The sequence below is a fragment of the Sminthopsis crassicaudata genome, chromosome 2 (assembly GCF_048593235.1).
Source record: "Sminthopsis crassicaudata isolate SCR6 chromosome 2, ASM4859323v1, whole genome shotgun sequence".
NCBI lineage: Eukaryota > Metazoa > Chordata > Mammalia > Dasyuromorphia > Dasyuridae > Sminthopsis > Sminthopsis crassicaudata.
Genome location: NC_133618.1, coordinates 551,255,056 through 551,282,263, shown reverse-complemented (window position 1 = coordinate 551,282,263; position 27,208 = coordinate 551,255,056). Strand labels below are relative to the sequence as shown.

Genomic DNA, 27,208 nt, shown 5'->3' with positions numbered 1-27,208 from the left:
GTGTTGAATTTATCACATGCTTAAAAGGAAAATCAGGTGATACATAATAGAGATTTACAATTTAATGCAATTTTTGTTCTATCATGTGTATAGAAATGCTCATTTTGGTTTGGTTAGGTTCAGAATAAAAAATTTAAAGCAAAAACTCTGGATAATCATCTATGAGATGTATTACATTGAAGAATCTTTTTCAACAAGATCATTTTCTATTCTGAAATTTTGTGATTCTTTGTTGCTTTTAGAGCTAACAATAGTAACAAAATTCATCCCAGCTGAATTTTGCTTTTACTGCTCTCTGAGGTCCTCTTATGAATCTGGATTTGATAGCTTGTAAGTAGAGAGTTAGGTTCAGTAGTAAGATCTACCAAAAGCATTCCTCTTCTTTTACTAGGAATGGCTCAGGGAAAAGTGTAAAACTGGCCAATTTTCTCTTCAATTTAGCCAATCTATTAATAAGAATTTATTAATCACTTAACATTTGTCAGTCACTGTGCTAAGTACTGGGGATACAAGAAAGACAGTTTCTGCTCTCAAGGAGTTCAGTCTACTAGGGAAACAAGAAAACAACCATATACAAGCAAGATATTTATACATAGCAAGGAAGTGGAAATTGGTTGGATGCCCATCAATTGAAAAATGGATGAATAAGTATATGAATGTAATGTAACATTATTGTTCTGTAAGAAATGATGAACAGGGTGATGTCTGAAAAGCCAGAGAAGACTTATGTGAACTGATGCTGAGTAAAGTGAGCATTGTATGTAGCAACAGGAAGATTGTATGATGATCAACTATGATAGACTTAACTTTTTTCAAGAATAAAGTGATCCAAGACATTTCCAACACTTGGTATGGAAAATGCCAATTGTATCCAGAGAGAGGATTATGGATATTGAATACAGATTAAAATGTATATTTCCACCTTTTAGTTGTTTGTTTTTACTTTCTCATGGTTTTCCCCTTTTGTTCAGATTTTTCCTTCATAACATAGCTAACATAGAAATATGTTTAAAATGATCATACGCAGATAGCCTATATTAGATTGCTTGATGTCTTGGGAAGGTGGGTGATACAAGAAGGAGGGAGAAAAAACTTGAAAATCAAATCTTAGAAAAATGACTATTGAAACTATTTTTACATGTCATTGGAGAAATAAAATACTATCAAGTTAAAATATATTTATGCCAGGTAGATTGAAAATAATCAACGCAAGGAAGCACTAGCATCAAGAAGGATCAGGAAAAGCTTCTAATAAAAGACAGGATTTTACCTAGGATTTAGAGGAAGATATGAGGAAGGGATGAAGAGGAAGGTATTCCAAGCATGAGGAACAACCAGTAAAAAATGCCCAGAGCCAAAAAATAGAGTGTCTGATTTTTGTTTGAGAAATGAGAAGAAGACCAGTGTCACTGAATCAAAGAATATGTGTTGGGAAGCAAGGTTTAAGAATACTGTAATACTCCTGTAGGCAGGAGCTAGGTTGTAAAGGCTTTTGAATGCCAGACAGAAAATTTCGTGTTTGATTCTGGTGATGACAGGGAACTATTGGAGTTGGTTTAATGGAGATTGATATAGTCAAACATTTTTAATTAATTTTATAATTATAACATTTTTGACAGTACATATGCATAGGTAATTTTTTACAACATTATCCCGTGTACTCCCTTTTGTTCCAAATTTTCCCCCTCCTTCCCTCCAACACCTCCCCTAAATGGCAGGCATTCCCATACATTTTAAATATGTTATAGTATATCCTAAGTACAATATATATGTGCAGAACCGAATTTTGTTGTTGTTGTTGTTGTTGTGGCAAAAGAAGCATTGGATTAGGAAGGTAAAAATAACCTGGGGAGAAAAATAAAAAATGCTAACAGTTTACACTCATTTCCCAGTGTTCCTTTTCTGGGTGTAGCTGATTCTGTCCATCATTGATCAATTGGAATTGGATTAGCTCTTCTCTATGTTGAAGATATCCACTTCCATCAGAATACATCCTCATACAGTATCATTGTTGAAGTATATAATGATCTCCTAGTTCTGCTCATTTCACTCAGTATCAGTTGATGTAAGTCTCTCCAAGCCTCTCTGTATTCATCCTGTTGGTCATTTCTTACAGAAAAATAATATTCCATAACCTTCATATACCATAGTTTACCCAACCATTCTCCAATTGATGGACATCCATTCATTTTCCAGTTTCTAGCCACTACAAAAAGGGCTGCCACAAACTTTTTTGGCACATACAGGTCCCTTTCCACTCTTTAGTATTTCTCTGGGATATAAGCCCAGTAGTAGCACTGCTGGATCAAAGGGTATGCACAATTTGATAACTTTTGGGGCATAATTCCAGATTGCTCTCCAGAATGGCTGGATTCTTTCACAACTCCACCAACAATGTATTAGGGTCCCAGTTTTCCCACAGCCCTGCCAACATTCATCATTATTTGTTCCTGTCATCTTAGCCAATCTGACAGGTGTGTAGTGGTATCTCAGAGTTGTCTTAATTTGCATTTCTCTGATCAATAGTGATTTGGAATACTCTTTCATATGAGTGGAAATAGTTTCAATTTCATCATCTGAAAATTGTCTGTTCACATCCTTTGACCATTTATCAATTGGAGAATGGCTTGATTTCTTATAAATTACAGTCAATTCTCTATATATTTTGGAGATGAGGCCTTTATCAGAACTTTTAAGTGTAAAAATGTTTTCCCAATTTGTTACTTCTCTTCTAATCGTGTTTGCATTAGTTTTGTTTGTACAAAAGCTTTTTAATTTGATGTAATCAAAATTTTCTATTTTGTGATCAATAATCATCTCTAGTTCTCCTTTGGTCACAAATTCCTTCCTCCTCCACAAGTCTGAGAGGTAAACTATCCCATGTTCCTCTAATTTATTTATGATCTCATTCTTTATGCCTAAATCTTGGACCCATTTTGATTTTATCTTAGTATGTGGTGTTAAGTGTGGGTCCATGCCTAGTTTCTGCCACACTAATTTCCAGTTTTCTCAGCAGTTTTTGTCAAATAATGAATTCTTATCCCAAAAGTTAGGATCTTTGTGTTTGTCAAACATTAGATTGCTATTTTTATTCACTATCTTGCCCTGTGAACCTAACCTATTCCACTGATCAACTAGTCTATTTCTTAGCCAATACCAAATGGTTTTGGTGACTGCTGCTTTATAATATAGTTCTAGATCAGGTACAACTAGACCACCTTCATTTGATTTTTTTTTCATTACTTCCCTTGAAATTCTCGACCTTTTGTTCTTCCATATGAATTCTGTTGTTATTTTTTCTAGGTCATTAAAATAGTTTCTTGGGAGTCTGATTGGTATAGCATTAAATAAATAGATTAGTTTAGGGAGTATTGTCATCTTGATTATATTAGCTCGGCCTATCCAAGAGCACTTAAGTCTTTCCAATTATTTAAATCTGACTTTATTTTTGTGGCAAGTGTTCTGTAATTTTGCTCATATAATTCCTGACTTTCCTTTGGTAGATATATTCCCAAATATTTTATACTATCGACCGTTATTTTGAATGGAATTTCTCTTTGTATCTTTTGCTGTTGGATTGTGTTGATAATGTATAAAAATGCTGAGGATTTATGTGGATTTATTTTGTATCCTGCAACTTTGCTAAAGTTCTGAATTATTTCTAATAGCTTTTTAGCAGAGTCTTTGGGGTTCTCTAAGTATACCATCATATCATCTGCAAAGAGTGCATAGTCAAACATTAATTTTAGGGAGATTAATCTGTCAACAGAGTGAAGCATGGATTAAAATGGGGAGAAATGAGGCAGAAAGACTAATCAGTAGAAAAGGAAATAATCCAGAGAGTGTAATAGCCAGAAGGAAACATATTTTTGAAGGTAAAAAATTATGGACCTTGGCAACAGATTGGATATGGGAGATAAGATAAGAAGGAAGATTCAAAGATGCCACCTAAGCTTTAAAGCTGGAAGTCTGGGAGGATGATGGGGTACTGGGTAATAGTAGGAAAGTTTAGAAAGAAATATAGTTTAGGAGGAAAAGTAATAAATTCAGTTTTGGACATGTTGAGTTTAAAATGTCTGTGGGACATCTAATTTGAGATATCGAATAGATAATTGGAAATGTGAATTGTGAGGTGAGTGGAGAAGTAAATCTCAAAGTCATTTGCACAAAGATGATTGTTAAAATTAAGAAAACTGATGAGGTCACCAAATGAAATAAAATGCACTAATAAAGATCCAACAAAGCAAACTGAGAATAAATCATATAAGTAAGATGAAAAACAATACAAAGTGATATAACAGATATTTGAAGAGTAATGAACATCAATGAGAAGAGAGTTATCACTGAGAGGTCAAAAAAATGAGCATGATGGAACCTCTATTTTTTTTATTCTTTCTCCTCCAGCTTCTGGACTCCCAGTTCTCAAACTTAGTCCCTATACTACTGTTCTTAGGAATCAATCTTATAACTTCATTATTACTAAAGAATAAAATACTTGGAAAGAATAATGTGTAAATCTTTAGGGGGGTGGTATTTGTATTTTCTTAGAGAACAAAATTAAATGGTTGAAAACTCTATCGGTGAGATTCCAGGCAACAGTGATTAGTATTAGGGGATTTTAAAAAATTAAGATGAAAATTCTTCTAGCACACCCTAAACAAAACCAAATAAGGGCCACCTAGTTTACATACATAGGATCAAACTTTTCTCTCACATTTTTAGACTTATGCTGGACCAATAATCTTGTCTAAACTGAGGGAATTTCCATTATCTTAAGACCCACAAAAGGGGAATTTTGATTTCTGCTGTGTTCCTTGGGAAGAGAAAGAGGAAGCAACCAGTAAATACTATTGTCATCTACCTTTCAGAAACAAATTTAGATAAGATTTAGAATAGATTTGTGTGACATAATAAATTAAGAGAAACGAGTGATTGGTAACTTGCTTGCTTTCAAGATACTTGTACTGCAGAAAACTGCTGTGTCCATTCATGATTGACTGAACTCAGAATCCTTTTAATGTGGCAATTTAATTCTATAAGTTATGGGACTTAATTATGTAGCTAAGGAAAAAGACTGAATGAAGAGCTTCTGCTTTTAGTCTGGCTTAGGAGTCAGGTCCACTGACATTACAAATTTTCACTAGATTTTAAGTTCTATGAGGATGGAAACTAATGTTATTTAATCTTCTAAATTATCATTTACTATTTCATTCTTCTTGAAGTAAGTCCTTAATAAATATATGTTGAAGTGAATCAAATTAATAATATATCAAAATATTTCATATAACTGCAAAATATAAATCCTTACTGATGTCTTTACAGCTGATTTCCCTTGGATCACAAAATCAGGATTATAGGATTTAGATCTAGAAGAGATCTTAAAGTTTATGTGAAGAAATAAAACCTTAAGATGTGAACTTAGGTGCTCTCACTCCAAATCCAATGCTTTTTTTCTAGGCAGAGAATAGTGGGAAAGAGCACTGGGTTCCAGTCTTAATTGTTTTATTTCTTTTGAAACCTTGAACCAAATCCCCATTCTTGGTTTTTTTAATCTGAAAAATGAGAGGTTTGGGTTGTAGCTTCCTTCCAGGAGACAAATTTTTCTAGGATAGTAGATTTCAAACCACATTCGATACTTTTCTCAAAACCTTGCCAGATCCTTGACCACCATTATCAGCTTATTTCTTGGTTTATTGTCATCATTCAGTTTGTTAAATATTTTTAAATAACCTCAAAATTTTAAGAAGGAAAATTATGTTTGGGTCTCTTTATGTTCTCCCTAGTACCAACTTTTGAGCATCACAGCAGCCTATGGAGATCTAGAAGCAGTGAGATACCTTCTCAAAGAAAAATTTGTTGAGTTACCCACGGAGCCAAATGATGATAATCCAGCTGTGGTAGCTGCTTATTTTGGACACATGGATGTTGTAAAAGAATTACTAGATTCCTTACTGGGTAAGTTGTTGGTCAGGAGATATTTATAAGACATACCTTAGATTTTCATCCCAATGTATCAGCAAATTTCTAGGACAACTATGAACATTCAACAGAGGATGATGAAAAAAAAATATTGGACTTGGAATTAGGAATGACTTGAGTTCAAATCCACACTCTGATACTTTAGACTAATCTCCATTTCTTCATATGTAAAGTCATGATATAAATACTTGGGCTACTAACCTCACAGGATAGTTATGAATATTTATTGATATTATTCACTAGCAAGTTACATATATCATTAGGTAGTTTTTTTTAACTCTTCCAAATTAGAAAGTTTTGGGTATCCAACTGCCTTAGCAAAAATAAATAAATAAATAAAAAAGTAAAAAAGAGCTTATTTGTGAAAACTCCTTGATGAAGTACAAAATTAGTCACCTTAGTCACCTTTCTGATATTAACTCACAAAAATAGAGGACTATTATAAATGATGTAGATATCAAAAGGATTATAATTGTAAAATAATCTTCAAAAAATTTGATTCATAGTAAACAATATATAAAGATTAGCTACTATTATTATTGAAACTCAGAAGTCAGGGACTAAGGTTAATATGAAATCACTTGCGTAAAGTACTTTGTATCTGTAAATTGCTGTGCAAAGTTATAAGTTGTTGTGACAATGATAGAAAGCCACATTTGGGACCATCATCAAAATGATGATGGTGATGCTGCTGCTGCTATACTTTGTTCTTGTTCTTATTGGTGGTGTTGTTGTTTTTCTTCTTATCATAACAACTTTCTTTTAAAAATTAAAATTTTAAGTTAATAAATATTTATTTTTCTCTCCTTCCTACCTCTCTCCCTCTTGATTAAGAAAAAACAAACTCTTGTAACAAGCATACAAAACAAATTCTCACATTGGTCATATACAAAAGTATTTATTTTAGTCTACATATTTAGCTCACAACCTTTTTCTCAGTCAAGAGATGGGTAATATTTTTCATTACTAGAACTCCAGAATTATATTTGGTAATTTCACAGATCAGAGTTCTTAAGTCTTTTAGATTTGTTCATTTTTAATAATATTGTTGCCCAATAGTAAAAATTGTCACTAGATTTACATAGTGTTTAACCTTTTAAATCACTACATATGCAATTTATATATTATTTTCATTTGATTTTCACCACAACCCTGGAAGGTCAGTGCTACTATGGTCTCATTTTACAGATGAGTAAACAGAGGCTGAGAGATTTTTAAATGATTTTCCCAAGATTACACAGCTAGTAATTGTATCAGGTAGGATTTGAACTAAGATCTTCTTCCAATTCTAGCTCCTAAATACCAGGAGTGACTTTTTTGCTTATAGCCAAAATAGAACCAACAAAAAAGTTAGAGGGATCCACTTTCAATCACCCCTGCTTCTTTAAAGAGAGAGTTGTTTCAATTTCCCAAACAAGTTACAGTGATAAAACATCAAACTGGTAGACTTTGTGCCCATATTTCTGTATCTGATGGATCCTGTCTGATGGTTCCTTGAGCTGTTTACTGGGGTCCATCCTAGATTTACTTTCAAATTTTTTCCCTATCTTCATACAATCTGGGTGGAAGATAGAATAGTTTCAATACTCCATGAGGTTTGGATCCCCTCAAAGAAGACTGAGCCAAGCCATAACTTACTGGGGTCCTAGAAATGCTTTTCATTTTGTCTTTTTATCCCCATCACTCCACATGAGTAGGTGCTTAATAAATGCTAGTCGAGTTACATTGGATTTATCCTTGTTCCTTGTTCCTAAACTTAGGAATCTTTCAGATCAGCTCCCGTAGAACCCTTAGACGAACCACATGCTTAATTATTCATCTGAGACAATGATTGTGTTCTGTGGTTTATGGTGATGATATAGTAGATCTGGATACACTAAAAATTCAGCTGAAATATTTGTTATGTCTACTATATACAGCACTTGCTTCCTCCTTTTCCTTATTCCTAACTCTCTCTCCATTGATTTTTTTACTGTTCTTTTAACTCTCCTTTTCTTGCCTGTGCCTTAGATCTGCTAATGACCACCACAATGCTGATTAACTCCAAGGATATCCCTCAAGGATATCCTAACATCCGCTCTGGACCAAAAGTAGGGAGGAATTCCTTTCTTTACTTCTGTGGTAGGCCATTGATGGACTGGAAGGGAAAGTAGACATAACTCAAAATGATTTTCTGAATCACTTCAGAGAGGAGTTTTTTTTAAATGATGTAACTTTATAATTTCCATTTCCTATTCCTGAGTAGAGGTTAACTGAAGAGTGGGAAGGAAGAAGATGTATCTAAACTGATGGGCCTTCTTTTTTTGAAATTTAGAGTATGCTGAATTTTGCTCTAACCACATGACCAGTTTTCAGTTGACTTCTCTTCAAGTCAAAGCTAAACTTGAAAATGGAATTTAATTGGCAACTAGGTAGCCCATAAGAAATATTGCTTACTCATTTTCATATATCATAAAGTATATACCACATATCATATGATTCACTTTTAAAATCTTTCTAGTTTTCAGGTAAACTTCCTATTTTTTAAGAAAAGAGGGTTGATTTTTGTAAGGTTTGGGAATTCTTTAGTAACCATGGTTTTTCAGATTTTTTTCCTTGAGGCTTTGGAAATGAGATGATGTTATGATGAAGGTTGCTAAGGGTGCATGCAAAGAATGAGGTAATTTCCATGGAGATTGAACAAAAAAAAGAAAAAAAAAGCTGTCATGCTAATTCGAACTTGAGGATATTGAAGCACTGTAACCCACGCATTCTCTGTTTATTGAGTGTGCTGGTTATTTCAAGGAATAAGTCCTAAAGATTTCAGAATGTCAGTTATAATTGCAAAAAATTTAGATAGTATCATGGTACTTAAAAGAACCATCTATTCCCCACACCCCTGCCAAATGTTATCAACTTGATGCAAGTATCTTCCAATTAAATACAGGTTCGTATTCATCAACAGCCAAAATGAGAGGATTATAGTGGTAACATTGAATGGGACTATTCAATATGTTTTTGGTTTTTTTAATTGTCTTGCTAGGTCCATGCAGCTACCAACGACTGCTGAATTGGATGCTAGCCATTGCTTGTCAACAAGGACACCTAGATGTTGTTAAACTCCTAGTACTTACTTATAGTGCTGATCCAGAGAGCTATGCAGTAAGGAAGAATGAATTTCCAGTCATTATAAGGTTACCACTTTATGCAGCTATCAAGTCAGGTATGTAACTACACTTACTGAAGTCTTTACCAAGACTTAAGAATTTGGGGGTATTGTTTCTTTTAAATTATTAGCAGCAGTTGAGACTGTTAGTGGATATGGTACCATGTCCAGAGGGTAGGCACAATCTTCTGAGCATTTAGAGCCTCATCCAGATGGAGGCACCTGTACTCAGTTTCCCCTTTTCTCTTTATAAATATATTATTATTTTAAGTATATTCTCATTTTCAATCTCTGCCTATCTCTTACTCTCTTTTTTTCTTTATTCTCTTCATCCTGCTTTCTGACTCCTTTGCACTTGGGGAAATTCCAAATCATGAATCAACTTTTTCAAATGGGAACATTTTTATAAGGTACTCCATATGACAAAAATCCCAAAAAATTCTGTCACTAATAGGATCTTGATTTTTCAGGGGAAGTAACACACAGAGAGACATTAACAAGGCTTTTCTTAGTTCCTCTTTCACATGTTGAATACCACTCCCAATTGGTAATAACCAGTTCCTTATAGTTTCTTAAGAAAAAAAAAGACTCAGAGTGAAAAAAAAAGGAGACTGAACCCTCTTAGATTTCTTTTTTTTAATCTCTTCTTTAGGAAATGAGGATATTGCTATATTTCTGATTCGTCATGGAGCCTTCTTCTGTTCATACATTCTGATGGATAGTCCTGATCTAAGTAAACATCTCCTTAGGAAATATTTCATAGAGACAAGCATACCAGGAAATGGTTCTCCAACAAAAGCAGTAAGTAACCACTACCTACAAACTACAGATCTGAAATGTGGCCTAACCCATTGTGACTATGCAGGATGTTCTAAAAGTCTTTGTGTAATTTTGAGCTACTAATAATAACTAGCCTTTAAGCAGCATTTACTATATGCCAGGCATATGTAAGCATTTTGCAAACATCTCAATTGATCTTCACAACAACTCTGGGAGGTAGGTGCAATTATTATCCCTATTTTATAGATGAGGAAACTGAAGCAGAATTTTAGTGACTTGCTCAAAGCCATATAGCTAATAAATATATCTTGCTGGATTTGAATTCCTGGCCTGGTGTATCACTTGGCTTCCCCATCACTTAGATTCATTATCTCTAATGCAAAAAAAAAAAAAAAAAAAAAAGATTAAAAAACTGCATTAAGACTTTTGAGATACCCTGTATTTTATATACTGAATTTATGACTTTTCTCCTAAAATTGGTTAATTCTGTCATGGTTGTCTGGTTGGGAAACAGAAAATTTCTATCATTACATTAGCTCTAAATGATCCTCATGTAATTTAGTTTTTTAAAAAGGGACAGGTGGATGGATTTATGATTTCATTTGGATTAGAAACCACTCAATGAAGAGAATCCCCCTTCCAATGTGGGTCAGCACTTTCTTTTCAGATTCTAGTCTTAGAGTTACCAAGAGCATCCAAAAGCTCAATTTCACCTACCCAGATCTTGAATCCAGCAGTTTCTGGTTCCAAGATCGAACTGCCTCTCATTCTACAAAAGATATTTGAGAAATAATCCCATTGTACCATCCACAAAGATTTCCTAGTGTACTTGGCTTTTTTTGCTATGTAGTCGGCATGGTTACATTGCATCTTTGTATCTGACCCAGATTTTTGCATATGTAGAGAACATTTGCAATGTTTGCTTGGTTAAAAAAATTCCAGACTATATGCTTAGGAATTTTGCTAAGACCTTTCTTGGGATAGGAGTAAAAGAGAAAATAAAACCAGGAAAAAAATGTGACTCATAAAATCTCATTGAGGTTCTTGAAGCACATAGCTTTTAAAAAAATTCATATGAATTCCAATATCTTAAAGAAGATATGTTTGTATCTGCTATAAAACTTCATTAGCAGTGGTTTTTATTAACAGCTATGAAATACTGAGATTTAGTAATCAGATAAAGTAATGTCCTGTGAACCACAGGTAAGTGCCAGCTAAAATCTGAATTGCCTTAACTATCCACTCTCTATCTTTGACTTCTCTTTGCTACATCAGCAGTTTTGTATGGATGGGTTCAGAAAATACTTGGTCAGGCATGCTTAACTCTATTGCAGCAAAAAAATATTTGTGCCTTTTGATAGAAATGCTTAATGTTAGTGCTCAGTGTTTATAGTGTTCAATATCTCATAATTTTATTGTTCTCATCTGTCTTCATGATTTTCTGTATTTTTGGAGATCATCCAGCAACAAGATATCAATTGATTTGTTACATTTCAAATGACTTCAGCTTATATCTCCCTTTGCTCATATTCTCAGATTTAAATTTTTTTTACATAGACTATACAAATTAGAAAGAAACTTTCCTGACATAAGTAGGTGTCTCCATAAACATTTATGAAGCACTTATAGTGTGTCAGGCAAATAAATCAATATTAGAGGCAGCGTTCCACAATAGATAGAAAACCAGCCTTAGAAGATTTAGATTCATATTCTTCCTTTGACACATTATAGAACTGTAATAGGGTTGGTTTTTTTTTCCATTTCTTTTTAAACTTAAATACAAGAAGGGGGAAAAAAAGAACATTTCCATATATATTGCATAACATAAGAGATTCAATATAAAACAATACATTTCCATTTCACAAAAACCTATATAATAAATCCTATACATTGTTTTCAAAATAACCCACTTTTCTGTGCTTCCTTAAGGTTTTCCTTTGTTTTCTGTGTGTATTTTTTTCCTCTCTCCCTTCCCACCTTACTCCAGAGAAGATTACAATCAAGCACAAATGAATGTGTGCATATGTGTGTATGTATGTATGCATATATATCCATATATACATGCATATTTATTAAATATATACATATTTATACATTCGTATATGTAAAACCTACTATACATATTTGTCCATTCTTTCTCTGGAGTTAAATAGCATTCTCCTTCAAAAGTCCAAGTTTTTCCATATCTTTCTCAACCAACCAGTTCATAATTTCTTATATCACAGAAGTATCCCACCACAATTATATCCATTGTAAGATTTTGAAAGTTTTTCTCCTAATTTTCTTCTTTCTTCCTAATATTGGCTATGTTGGTTTTATTTACATAAGAAATATTAAATTTTAAATCATCAAAAGTTCCCATTTTACAATTCAACAATGCTCTTGCCTTATAATATAGTTTAAGATCTGATACTGCTAAAACTTTCCTTTTTTCCCTTTGCTACACCTTTTCCCTTAGTTTCTTTGAAATTCTTAACCTTTTATTCTTCAAAATGAATTTTGCTGTGTTTTTTCTGTCATTAAAATAATATTTTAATTGTAATTGTAAGTGATTAATTAATTTAATAATTTATCTAAATGTTGACTTGCTTAGATTGATTAAATAGATTATTTAGATAAAATTGTGGGCTTCATGTTAAAAGACTTTTATATAAAACTCCTCTGAAGTGATAGCCTTTATTGTCTCATCTGTCAATCCCATCCTGTCTTTTTTCATTTTCTTGTATTGTTATTTAATTTTTTTTATCATTTAAATCTTGTCACCCAGCCTAGACAATATTCCTCAATGCAGGAAGGCCAATGTGTCCTCCATAGTGCTCATTGCACAGAATGTGTTCTGTAAATATTTTCTGTTTTGTTTAATAAAGAAATGTGATATTTTAATTGATCTACATACACAGAATTATACTGTAGACTAAGCCTATTTGTCTCAACTCTCAGGCTTCTAAAATTAATAGTGGTAGCTTGACAGTGTGGGTAGAACTGGCCTCTGAGTTAAAAACATACTGGTCATGTATTCCTGGGAAAATTATTTCACCTTTCAATGTTCTAGAGCAATGGAGACATATTGACTTAGAAAACTACAAATTGGAATTGGAAACTATTCACATTGCATTTTTATTTAGTTAGTTAAACATTTCCCAATTACATTTTAATCTGGTTTGAGTGTCAGCAGACTGTGATTTTGATCTTTATTCTAGATGTGTAAACTTCAGAGAAGGTGTTCACCTTATTGGAAGAGGGAATTTCTTTTTGGGAGGTTATCTATGCCAATAGAATAATAGGTCCAACCTGAAACAAAACATTTGAAATAGAATAAGACCAATAAACAGTGTAAACTTTACATCAAAAATTCAAAAGGCAAAATAATTTCTTTCTGAGGCAACTGGACTTCTTTCATTGTTTTTTTTTTAAATATATGAAGTAATCCCAACCCCCTTGAAGGAAAATTTTAAAAGATAATTTTCTTCTCTTAAAAGAAAAAAAATAATATTTGGTTGAATATTTTTCTGTCATATCATTACTTTAAAGTTTAATGAAGTAGATTATTTTCATTGTGAGCATCCTGAGGAAAGTTGATTTTGTTTCTGTGAGAAGTGACTTTCATGGTTTGGCATTGTCACACCCTAGCAAGAGCTGGAAAACATTTTGAAAGTTGTAGTTAAATGCCAGGAAAGAGCTAATTAGGTCCTGGAATTCTGGTGCTGCTTCCCCTGCTTAGTGGTTTCAAATGTTGAATTGGGGCTTTTTTGGTTTGGTTTTTCACCATTGCAAAACTAACTGAAACTTCAATTTGTTTTGATCTTAACTTAGGAAATTATTTGTTTAAAAAAATAAACATCTAATAATCCAAAATCTGGCAGCTCAAAGAAAGCAACTGTTCCTATTGCCTTCTGTATCAAATGTATACTAGTAAACTGGCATATTTATAGTTTTTAAATTCATAGTGACCTACCAGATGAATCATTGTGTACTTTGGGACAAAACTATTCATATGCCTATCCAAATCTCCTCCATGTAGAAACCAGTTTTGTCAAGTCTATTGTAGTTAATGTTCTGGTGGCTTATAGAGCAGAGGTATTTAACCATTTTCATGTTATGAACCTTTTCGAAAACCTGATGAAACTTTGAGGCCCCTTCTCAGTATAATGTTTTTATATGCATGAAATAAAATACATGGTATTCAAAAGGAAACAAATTATATTGAAATAGTTGTCAAAATATTAAGAGTTCCACATTCACAAACACTTTGTAAAATTTATTCCTAGACCCATAGGGCATTCACAGACCCCAGCTTAAGAACCCATGCTGTAGAAGGTTCTTGGGGTTTACCTGGAATAGTTGCCTTTCCATTATTGGGGCAAAGAGAAGAAGGTTATACTGTCTGGTAAAAAGGAGTTTCACAGAATCTCAGAATTTGAGTGTTGTAAGAGAATCTCAGAGATTTTTGGTTCAACTAATACACAAAACAGTAATATTATAAGATATTCAACGTGTTCTTCTAGCCTCTGGTTTCTGGTCTTAAGACAACCACATCATGAAGATGCAGAAAAATTAAGTACGAGAAGTTAACCAATCTCTCCAATCATCTTTCCATTTCCTCTCTTATTATAATGATTCCAAGTTAGGCATTTTTCTTATATTAAAATAGTCTCTTATTGGGTCTTTCTCTCTCCATTTTTCTTCCTTTTAAAAACCTTCATTTTCTCTGTCATATCTCTGTCAACTCTGATGATTTTATTTCTCTCGTCAAAAACTTTCCATAGATCCCCATTGTTTACCGAATTAAAAAGTATAAACTCCTTAGCCTGACATTTTAAAACCTCCTACAATTTGGCTCCAACTTATCAGTCTAGCCATATGTCAAACTGTTGTATTTTATGTGTCTCTGTTCAAGCCAAGATGTTCTTTCAGCCAAAACTTATATTCTCATCCTTCTCTATTCCAATTCCTTGGCTTTTTCTCATCTCCTATCTTTCATCATTTCCCATATCTGGAATAGACCTCCTCTTTCATCTCTGTTGAAATACTCCCTTTCCTTCAGTCAATTCAATTTCAATTGCTTTATTGATTCAATTCAAATCACCTGCTATACATTGGGCTTTATCCAGAGGTTTTAGGGTACCTTTTCCTGATGATTTTCTTACCCCAGTCTATCCCTCCAAAATTGGAAAGATCTCTTTCTCCTCAAATTTCTCATGAAATTCTTCTTATGCCTCTCTTTTATTATGCTCTAAGCTGTGTTGAAATTGTCTGCATCTCTGCCACCTCAATTTTTAGTGAGTTGTAAACTCTGTAACAGTAGGGAACTGTTCACTTTGGTTTTTTTAGTGTATAACACAGTCCCTTGCAAGTGGTATAAGTGATCAATAGTTTCTTGAATTAATTTGTAATTGTTATCATGGTGTTCTCTCAAGAACAGGAAATAAAGATCTTTTATCCTGATTTTACTGGGTTTTTTTTTCTTCTATTAAGATAGATTGACCTTCCTTGGGGAAAAAAAAGTAATGATGACGCTTTTAAGGTTTGCAAATAACTTTACATATATGATTTCATTTGATCCTCACAGCAAACCTGTTAGATATTATTATCCCCATTTTACAGAATAAAAAACTGAGGTACGCAAAAGTTAAGGGACTTGACTAGGGTTACACAGCATCCTTGAATCTAAGGCAAGATTCAAAGTCAAGTTTTTTTTTTTAATCCAAATTTAATCTACTATTGTCTCAACTTAGTATTCTCTTTTTCATACTGGTATTTAGAGATATTTTGAGAAATACTTATATTTTTCTTAGTAATCCATTCCTTCTCTTGGAGGAAAGAAATATGTCAATCACCTTGAAGACTTATGGCTAGTCTATCATGTATAAATTTATTCTGTTACAATTTAATATACATGCCTCTTTTTTTCTTGTTCTCACTTCTTTTTCTCTCTTTCTCCCTTCTGCATTCTTTTTTTCCTTTATCTTTCTTTTCCCTGCTCTAGACCTGCTGGTGTATCATTAGTAGGTATTGCATAGTCCCAAGGTGCCTAAAAATACTATCAAATCCTATCTCAGCACCTCCAAAATTGTGTCCGTTCTTCTATTTGCATTTTTTTGAGTTCCCAGGACTTTGTATCCCAGGTTCCCTCATTAGTTTCCTAATTTGACACTACTATGTTTCTGCTTTAGTCCTCTTCTAATCCTTCATCTTGGTTTAAAAGAAGCCTTTAGCTCTAATAGGCCCTGCCAGCAAAATGCAAACTCTGGAAGACTCTGTCAGGTTAGAGAGGTTTTGAGTATGGTTCCATTTTGAATATGGAATAACTTTTGCCTGTTATCCCAGGACCAGTTTAGCCAAATTGGAGAGGTTTGTCCACAAGGGCTAGATGCAAAGGGGATAATTTTATAAAGACTATGGTAGCTCTCAAAAATAATCCCCTAAGTCATAGAAAATTTGCAGTTGGTTTTGGTAGGAAGTATCCATGCTGAAGAAACCATGGGTCATTTAATTGCTACTTCCTTAAATTTGTTCTGAAACTAGCTATTGAGGGAGTACAATTCTTGACCTAGAATTTCTTTTGGCACTATCTCTTCCCAGAGACACAGTCAGTATACTTGTGTTTGTACTGAAAGTTGGTATCCATTTACACTGTCTTGTATTAGTGAGGTCTCAGTAACATTATGTTTTTGATTTTGCTGTGACATGCTCATGAATTTAATCATGCCATTGTTGGCTTTCTTCCCTAGGAATCTTGTTTATTGTGAGTCTTCCTGGACTAAACACAGGCAAAAATGAGGACTTTGGGGCTTACTATGATAAATTTAAACTTACTAGATGTGAGGCCTTTTTAATTGCATGGTGGTTGTTTTTTTCCCCTCCTTCTATCTCTGAGTAAACATTTAGGTCAGCTGTAATCTTGGAATATGACAAAGGAAATGACTTTTCTAAATGAAAGTTTTTGTACGAAGTTCAGCCCCAAATACAATCTTTGTAAATTTCCAAACAGAGATAATTTCGTTTTGAAAACATTTGTGACTATAATATCAAATTAATTTATAAAGGCTTCTTCTCATATATACATATATATATATATATATATGTAAAATTTTGCATATCTTAAAAGCTCTATTTAAATATTAACTTTTAATGCTGTCATTATTGTTGTTATTTTTTTTATTCTGGACATAAAATCACTTCCCAACAATATAAACTCCAAAAAGGCATAGGTAAATGACAAGGACTAGGGAGACTTGATTTTAAGAACTTACCCCGCCTTTTTTCTTTCTTTCTTATGCTTTGAGAAGTTAGTTGTGAATAGCTACCCATTTCTCAAAAATGTGACAAAAATTTGAAATATTTTAGATTTTTAAAAAAATATATTTTACTGATATAGTTTGTTTTTTTACCTAATGTAGATTTCCTCCTATATCTTTTCCTCCATGCCTCTAAGAGAACCATCCCTCATCATAGTTTCTTTCTTTTTTGTTTAAGGAAAAGGAGAAACCCCAGCAAAACCAATCAAAATATGGGGGGGAAGAATGATATTAAATGCAATGTTATACACACAGTGGGCCTTCTTATCTTAGCATATAAGAGAAGGGAGGTATATTTTTTCTTCTTTGGTGTGAAGCTTGTTCTTTGTAATTTTGTAACCTGCATTTTCAGTTACTTTATGGTGGTTGTTCTTTGAATTCACACTAGTGCAATCTATGAACGTTGTTTTCCTGACTCTGCTTATTTCATTTGTATCATATCATATAAATCTTTCCATACTTCTCATAATCATCATATTCTTTGTTTTTTAATGGGACAGTAATATTCTATTACATTCATGTACCAGATTTTTTTTAGCTATTCACTAATCATTGGGCATCTACTTTTGTTTTTAGTTCTTTTCTACCACAAAAAGTGCTGCTATGAATATTTTTGGGGATAGAGATCCCCTAGATTTAGATATTTTTCCTTCTAAAAGCAGCTCTGGACAGAAGATTGTACAACAATTCTTCCTCCGCCTTCTCCTTTGCTTATTCCTCTACCTTTTTCTCCTATATATCCTTCCCTTCCATCCTTTACCTGTTCCTTTTTTTCTTCCCCTTCCATCCCCCCCCATTCTTTTTCCTTTTTTCTTCATATGTGCATGGTATGTATGTTTATGCATATATCCACCTGGTGCCTTTCTCTATATGTGTGTGTAAATATAAATATGTGTATATAATATCATCACCTGCGTGTATATACATATTTTATGAATATGTAACTAGAGATGCTTGGCTATAGAGAATAGAAAGCCAAAGAAAAGCAGGAAGACCTGGATATAAGGGCTGCCTGTGACACACTGACTGTATTAGCCTGAGCACCTTATCAGGGCCCTAGTCAACTCTCTAAGTGTATATAAATCGCAGAGCAGTTGTCTTCCTGTATTAGTACAGGGAGTTTCTTTACCTGGAAGTTCTTTATACCAGTAAATTCACACCAGTTCTTTTATTGATATCTCTATCACTCTATAGAACTCATTAATTACATTAGCCATTGAACCATATAGTGCATGGATTGGACTTAAGCTAAGGCAGCATCATATATCCACAAGTTAAACATCTTGATAATAGTTGAACATTATTCATTGAGTGTGTACTATGTATAAAGTACCATGGTACACTGTGAGTGGGGAGAATATTTCAGAGACATATCACATTAGATCATAGAACTGAAAGGAAACCTTCATCTGAGTCTTCCAGGTTAATAATTGAAATATTTTCCTTGAACCCTTGCTCTTCTTCACCCCACATTTCCAGTTCATTGCCAAGTCTTGCCATTCCTCCCTCTCACCTATCTCATTTTCTAAACACACAACTTCCTTTAGTTTAGTCTTTTGTCACATCTTATGGTCTCCCTGACAACTGTCTCTGCTCTAATCTTTCCTTCATGTATCTGAGAAAATGATTTTTCTTAAATTGTATATATGATTATGATTTCTCTATTGTCTCAAAGGTGAAATATAAACTCTTCTGTTTGGTTTTCAAAGTCTTTAATATTTCGCCTCATGGTACATGACTCTACCCTTTCCATATTGGCTTTCTTAGCTGTTCTTCACATAATTGACACTGTCTCCCATCGCCATACCTTTGCTTTCCCCATACCTGTGCAGGTCTCCCTTCTCCCCTTTGTCACATATGATCCTTTTCTTCCTACAAGATCCAGATTAAGCACCTGATCCCTTTCACTTACTAGTGCCCTTTCTTCCTACCTTTTATTCAGTTCTGTTGTACTTGTTCTCCTTATATCTATCCAGCATATATGACCGTGTCCTTATTTGTCTCTCTAGTTAGAATGTTCTGAGTAGAGCTTGTTTCATTCACTTCATTTATATCTTAACTACTAGGAAATGCCTGTTGCACAGCAGATGCTTGATGAATGTTTATTGATTGACTTTCCATAGATAAACAGTACCAACCATAGTACAACAGTACCAATGAGGAAGCTCAGGCCTAAAGAAAGAGATTAAGTTATTTGTCCAGTATGTCACAAATAGTGAATGACAGAGGTCAGTTTAAAATTCTGTTATTTTCATTTTAACTGAAATGTCTTTGAAGAGGGGAGAACAAACATTTCTTAACTGCCTACTTTGTGCCAGGTACTATGCTTTACAAAAATATCCCATTTGATCCTCACAACAACCCTATGGGGTAAGTGTTATCCTGCGGCAAAGAGAGGTTAAATGACTTGGCCAGAATCACCCAACTAGTATCTGAGACAAGCTTTGAACTTTGGTCTTCCTGACTGTAGGTCCAGTGTTCTATATGTTGTACCACCTTAGTGCCTAGTTATTATAAAAGGGATTAGAATGTACTCAGTCAGATATGAAGGTTGGAGGTTCATATTTTAGAGGGTCTTCAGGTTAAAATGAATAAAAATTAAACTGTTAGAAAAAAGGTATGAGTTCCTCAACTAAAATGATAACAGTAAAAATGGAAAGGAATTAATGTTTCTAAAGCAGAATCAGCAAGTCCTAGTAACTTTCCCAGAAGCAATAGGGCTCAGCTGTGGAGGAAAGTTTTCTTTAGTTATTTGGAGAGCTTGAAGCTGGGAGTTTAGGAGTATTGTGGTGTCAGCAATAATAGTAAATTAGGAGGAGGGACAGGCTATGGGAGGAAGATGACTTCCATTTTAGAGTTTTGAAGTGATGGCAGGACATCTAGACAGATAAACAACAGTGTTAGAAACCACTGACTGAAACTCAGAGTAAAGATTAAGATCAAAGATAAAGATTTTGGCATACATCTGAATATAGTTGATAATGAAATTCAATAGACCAGTTAAGCAGACGAGTTGAGAGAAAAGAGAATAAAGGCTTAGGAAGATATTTGGGAGGGGACTCAGGAAAGTTGCCAAAGTACCAAAGAGTACTAGAGTCAGGAAAAGAACCAGGAGAGCATGGTGACATAGAATTGAAGAAAAGAGAAGGTGATGGACAACAGTATCAGATCAAGGAGAGGGAGGACTTGAAATAATTCAACAAGCATAGTTAAAAGTCTGTTCTGTGCTAGGTGTTGTGTATACACTCCCCACCCTCAAACAGTTTATATTCTAAAAGGGGAGAGAATGTGCATCTATAAAAGTGTAAATAAACAGATAGTAGGTAACCTTAGAAGAGAAGTCAGTAGACTTTGGGAAGACCAGGAAAGGCTTCTTGCAAAACATGACACTCCAGCTGAGTCTTTTTTTTTTTTTTCGTTAAGACTGGAGTATATTTATTTTTTTGTATTTTAGTAGCTCCATTTTTTTTTCTTTATTAAAGCTTTTTATTTTTCTTTTTTTTTAATTTTATTTTATTTAGACTTTTTTCCCACAGTATATATTCATGAGTAATTTTTTTATAATATTATCCCTTGTATTCATTTTTCCAAATTATCCCCTCCCTTCCTCCACTCCCTCCCCCCCGATGACAGGCAATCCCATACATTTTACATATGTTACAATATAACCCAGATACAATATATATGTGTAAATACCATCTTCTTGTTGCACATTAAAAGCTTTTTATTTTTCAAAACATATGCATGAACAATTTTTAAATATTAGCTCTTGCATAACCTTGTGTTCCAATTTCCTCCCCCTTCCTCACCCCCTCCCTAGACGGCAAGTAGTCCAATAGTCAGAAATATATTCTACTGAATCTTAATACAAACTAGGGATTCCAAGAGATGGATGTGATCAGGGAGACAAGCAAAGCAGATAGGCAATGCAAAGACCAAGAGATGAGACTTGTAGTCTAGTGATGAGAAATAGCAATTAAAAGTGGGGAGGGGGGTTGAATTTGGAGATAAGGACTTCATTACTGATACTGGAAAGAGTGATTTCAGTAGAATGATAAGATCAGGAGCCATATCATTAAAAAAAAAGTCTGCAATAGGAAAATGAAAAGTAGATAACATTCTTTCTTTCTAGCAGTTTGGCTTAGGGAACAAAGCAAGGAGGGAGGTCTCTTTAAAGGATTGAGGAAAACGTAGTGCCTTATGACAGACTCCTCAAAGCTATTGCTGCTTTTCTCAGCTTCTTCACTCTACTGAGAAGAGCTACCTTCTGTATTTGTGGATTACATATTAGATTTCCAGTACTAGATAGGAGACAGAAGGATAGCTACTTAAAAAAGAAAAAAAAAGGTATCAGATGAAGAAAACTTTTTTTTCTAATTAGGGGGAAAATACTCATGAGGGTTGACACGGTGAACATGAAGAATACTGAGTTATGGCTTTCCATTGAGGATAATATCCTAGAGCAATATAATTTAGAGATGGAAAGGGATCCTAGAAATCATTTAATTGAATCCTCTAATTTTAGAGATAGGCAAACAGAACTAGAGAGATAAAGTGCCCAAGATCACAGTTAAATTTAGTGGCAGAGCCAGAAATGTAACCTAAATATATTAACTCAGTCTACTAAATCATGCTGCAAGTGTAAGCAAAAAAGACAATTCCATTTTTAGGGTTGATCTGTACTGTACTGAGAACTGGTTTTATTGAATCACTAAACTTTTTCATTTTGTAGTATACAGATTTCTGTTGTGGTAGTTATGAGTATTTTTTTAGACTTTCATACATAAGACTTGAAAGAGTGTTGACAATTCATATCTATACAAAGCTTTTGGTTTTATAAAGGGCTTTTTCCTACCCACAACACTGTGAGATAGGTAGTACTTTATATATGTGATTTCATTAGCTTTATCATGGGATCATCCATTTAGATAATCCAAAATGTAACTCCTTAAAGTCAGAAAATCATGAGATCTTAGTGGTGATCATTTAATTATCTTTTTTTTCTCATTTCCCAGCACCGAGACTACATTACATCCTGACAAGAGCAGAGAATCAAAAATTCTTTAGGAGCAACAAGTTTTTTGGATATCAAATATCATAATATTTTATTGATATTTTGATATCAAAATTTCAAAATATTTTATAATATTTTGATATCAAAATAATATGAAATATCCTTTTCTATATTAGTCTTAAATAGCATCCTTCTCAAAGCAACCAGCCCCTAGTGGATGCTAGTGTTAAAATGGAAGTTTGACCTAGACTCATTGTTCTGTTACTGTCATTAAGTAGCCAAAGGAGTTCATTTCTCTGGCCCTCAGAGTCACTGACATTGCACTAGGTGATTTTCAAATCCTTCACAGAACTAAAATTCGATGATATTTTGATTGTGTTTTTTCACTTCTGGTGATGCAGTGGATAGAGCGCCAGGCCTAAAGTCAGGATGACCTGAGTTCAAATCTGGTCTCAGACACTTTATGTGATCCTGGGAAAGTCATTTAACACCAATTTCAGCCCCCCCCCAAAAAAAAATTTCATTTCTGGCTCTATGTGCATAAATCTGTTGTTAGAATAGTAGTAGTATGGTAGAAAGAGGCTCAGACCTGAATGCAGGACATAGATTGAAAGAGGTGGGTGGTCTCTCTCTCTCTCTCTCTCTCTCTCTCTCTCTCTCTCTCTCTCTCTCTCTCTCTCTTTCTCTCTCTCTCTCTCTCTCTCTCTCTCTCTCTCTCTCTCTCTCTCTCTCTCTCTCTCTCTGTCTCTCTCTCTCTCTCTCTCTCTCTCTCTCTCTCTCTCTCTCTCTCTCTCTCTCTCTCTCTCTCTCTCTCTCTTCCCCCTCTTCTCTTTTCTTCTCTCTCTCTTCTCTTTCTCCCTTCTTCTCTCTTCTTTCTCTCACTTTCTTCTCTCTTCTCCTTCTTTATTTTTGTCTCTCTCTGTGTGTTTGTCTCTCTGTTTCTCTCTGTCAGGTTTCTTCTATATCTATATGATTCTAAGATGATACACTATCCCAGTTACTTCTAATGTAGAAGGAATGAATGTTTAAATAAAATTAGGTAATATGCCACCATCTAGTGTCCATAGAAGGAAATTGCCTCAAACAATGCCAATTTTGAAGGCAAAAATATTTGGCTAAATAGTTTCCAAACCATTTTTTTTGATATCTTTCCATGCAGACTTCATTGGGTTGTTAACATTTTTCCATTTACAAAGCACTAATTTTTGTTTATATTCCTGCTTTTCTAATTTTTTTCCGATATGGAATTTCCAGTTACTTTGGAGAAACAGACACCAAAACCAGATTTCCTTCCTCAGAAACCTAATTGGGCTTCAAGTTCATTGGTAATCAGATTGTAAGAAAAAAATATCCAGATTATGTGTTCCAGCAGTTAACCATATCCTTTTCTTCACCACAAGCAAACTGCCAACCTTTCTAGTCCAGGGAAGAGCAAATTTACTTAATGGTGTTGATCATTTTGTAGCCATCTCCTTCTACCAATGGATAAGGTTTTAATCATAGATTCATTGTTAGAAGCGACCTAGAGATAATCTAATTCAATTCCTTTATTTTATTTATGAAGAACAGAGACCAGTGATTGGTGAGCTAACTCTTCTAAAGTCAAATAGAAAAAGTAAATATTAAGAATTAGAGCCAATAAGTCTAAAACCACTGCTCTTTCTTTTGTGGCATTATGTTCATCATAAAACAGCATGGAAATATTCACCTTTAAAAAATAAAAAACCTGAAGAAATTTTTTTTTCTTTAGTCCTTGTGGGGGAAAATTTTTGTTAAATAATAATTATACCACCTCATATAGTGGCTCCTTGCTGATTGAATGTATGTTAATATGTGTTTTTCCTTTCTTCCCTTTTCTCTACCGGAAACTTTAGGCCCTCCGTGTGAAATGGTCCCATCTGAAGTTACATGGGTGGATCTAGATTGGCTAATCGATATTTCATGTCAGATAACAGAATTGGATCTTTCTGCCAACTGCCTGACTTCCCTCCATCCGTCATTCCCTGGGGACTGATAAATCTCCGAAAATTGAATCTCTCTGACAACCAGCTGGTAGAGCTGCCCAGTGTGCAATCCTCTGATGAAATCATCTGTACCAGGTGGGTTGTAGTCACAGGTCATGGAAGAGTGAGTATGAAAGGAATAGTTCATTTTCAGGGAAAGAGTTACATTTCTCTTCTTGCCAATTTTCCAGAATTTTATTTTATGTTTTCAAACATAATTTCCCCTTGGAAATTTGAGGCAGGAAGTTCCTGCTCTTTTATAAATCAGTATCCAGCAGAAAAAGACCCTCTTCCCTCATTACCCTCCTCCATTCCTTTAAATGCACTGCTGTCTCTGACTAGGTCCATAATATTGTGGTATTATCCTTAGGATACAATAAATATCAATGAGTTCTTATCAGAAAGTCCTACCTTTGATATTTAATCAAATGATTGATCAGCTGGACCAGCACTAAATGTCACCCAAGATAGTCTGTGGACTATCTTGGTTGACATGTTATCATGACATGTCTGAACAAATATTCTTTTGGTGTGAAACTGTACTTCTTGCACCAGCCCCAAGTGTGACTCACATACAGAGTTGTAAGGAGGAATTCTGGGTCTAGTGATATGAAGGTTGTTCCTAGTTGAGGTGGGGATCGAGGCAATGAAAACAATGAGAATGCAAGACACCAGGGTAAATCATTGCTAGGGAAGTTGGCTCAGGAGCAGAATTCAATTCAGCTGCTCTCTGACAGCTTCCTATTTTAACTAATTATTTTTATTCGGTGCCCTGGTACAAAGCCATCTTTGGCCTACCTCTATTGATCAAAATCCTGAGTGCTCCTCATCATCCCATTCTTCAGATCACAGACTCAGCTAATACCTAAAGCTTAAGTTCTCCAGTTGACTGACCCAGGGATCTTAGTACAAAACTCATCAACTTTCATTTCCTCCCTCATTATTCTTGAGACTGGAATGGACTGTTACAAGTGGGTTGGAACCCTTGGTTGAAAAGAATGCAATACTAAAAGCACATGAAACAATATTCTTTTCTTTTTAACCTTTAAATTCAATTTTATTTTTAGATCTGCATTTTTTCCTCTCCTCTCCTTACCCCACCTCTCCTTACTGAGAAAGCAAGAAAAACAAAACTGTAATAAACCTGTATAGTCAAGCAAAACAGTTTTTTATATCGGCCATGTCTAAAAGTTAATATGCTTCAATCTGAATTCTGATTTCTTTTTATCTGGAGGTACCATTAGAGACTTCTAGATTTATGATTGAGTCATTGTGTTCATTAGAGTTTCTAAATCTTTCATAGTTGTTTTGTTTGTTATTGTATAAATTGCCCTCTTGAGAACAGTCATGTTTCTAAATTTGCCAAATAGTGCTGAAGTAAAGATGGGAGAAGAACAAGTAAGAAAGACCTGTCTATTCTTTTATCTTCCTGTGTAGGAAAATGTCTCTCCAAGATCTGGGATCCAAATAGTTCTCTGACTCCATAGTGGGTGGAGGGAGGAGAGGTCATAATGAGAAACTTTTATGGAAGGTATGGGAGAAGGAAGATCCCTCAGAGAGCATACACAAAGAGCCTGGATCTTAGCTCTATTCTGGAAGTGCTAGAGGGGCAAGGAGAAATAAGAAAGGGGGCTATGAGATGGGGAGGGAGAAAGGAGAAATTTATGCTTAGTATCAGAGAATGTGTTTAAAGTAATCTTAGAAAATGTAAATCTATTTCTTCACTTGATAAATAAGGAAACTGAAAACCTGAGAAGGGATGTGACTTGTCCAATATCATATACCTAATAAATATCACATATTTTTGATTTTAGATCCATGTCCCCAGACTCCAAATATAGTCTTTCTAGTAAATGCCACTGACTGACATTCTGTTTCTCCATTTTCCTGGATTTAGGTAAAATACTATGTTATCCCCCTCAGTGGGTCAGTAATTTTTAAAACAGTAATTCTATTTTCTTTGAAAGAGAGCTCATTGGAAGACTGTGGCCTGTATTTGAACCTATATAAGGAAAATTGCAAATTTGAGGTAAAAGGAAGGAAAGAAAGAAATACATATTTATTAAATGTTATATGCTAGGCATTATGCTAAGTTCTTTATAAATATTATCTCATTTCATCCTCACAACAATCCTGGAAGTAGACGCTATTATTATCCCCATTTTTACAGCTGAGGAAACTGAGACAATCAGAGGTCAACTTGTCTGGAGTTACAGAGCTCTGAAGTCTCTGAGGCTGGATTTGAATTTAATTATTTCTTATTCCAGGACCAACACTCCAGTGCACCATACTGCTGCCCCTGGAAGCATAACCAATGCAGTTATCTGTTTTAATCTTTTTAGTGTTTGAATATAATTTTTTTATTCACCGTAAGACATGATTGCAATTTTAGCTATTCAAATTCATGTAAATTTTGACTATTGGTCTTTGAGAAGAACAGACAGCATTTTTTCTTTAGCCCTTATGGGGGAAAATTTTTGTTAAAATAATAATAGCTGACATAGCACATTTGGGTTTAAAAATACTCTGTTATATTACCTTATTTGATCTTCACAATAATCTTGTATAAGGTAACTATTATACCCGGTTTACAGATCAGGTAACTGAGATTCAAATAGATTAAATGACTTCCTGAGGTTCACCCAGCTAGTCTCTGAAACAGTATCTGAAACCAAATCTTTCTGTCTCCAAGTGTAAATCTCTTTTGCACAAGCAGGAAAACTATGATATCATAGTTTTCAGAGCAATAGTAAAAGCTGCCCCCATAATTTTATTTCTCTTAATCATAGGTTACTTGAAATTGATATATCCAGCAACAAGTTATCACATCTTCCTCCTGGATTTTTACACCTCTCAAAACTTCAAAAGCTAATGGCTACAAAAAATTACTTAGAAAAATTATTTGAAGAAGAAAATGGTATGTTGCTCTTTGGTAATTTTTTTTTCTTTCTCAATTTTTTTCTTTTGAAAAAGTTTGCATCAAATAACA

General features: G+C 34.1%; 1 protein-coding gene across 1 annotated transcript in view; it reads left to right on the top strand.

The window, feature by feature from the left end:
* LRRK1 (leucine rich repeat kinase 1) overlaps window positions 1-27,208 on the top strand; it is a 154,223-nt gene that overhangs the window by 59,990 nt on the left and 67,025 nt on the right. Inside the window, 7 exon segments of the mRNA XM_074295004.1 lie at window positions 5,784-5,955; window positions 9,002-9,181; window positions 9,777-9,925; window positions 24,091-24,121; window positions 24,124-24,201; window positions 24,204-24,315; window positions 27,009-27,136. Coding sequence (XP_074151105.1) covers window positions 5,784-5,955; window positions 9,002-9,181; window positions 9,777-9,925; window positions 24,091-24,121; window positions 24,124-24,201; window positions 24,204-24,315; window positions 27,009-27,136 — 850 coding nt within the window.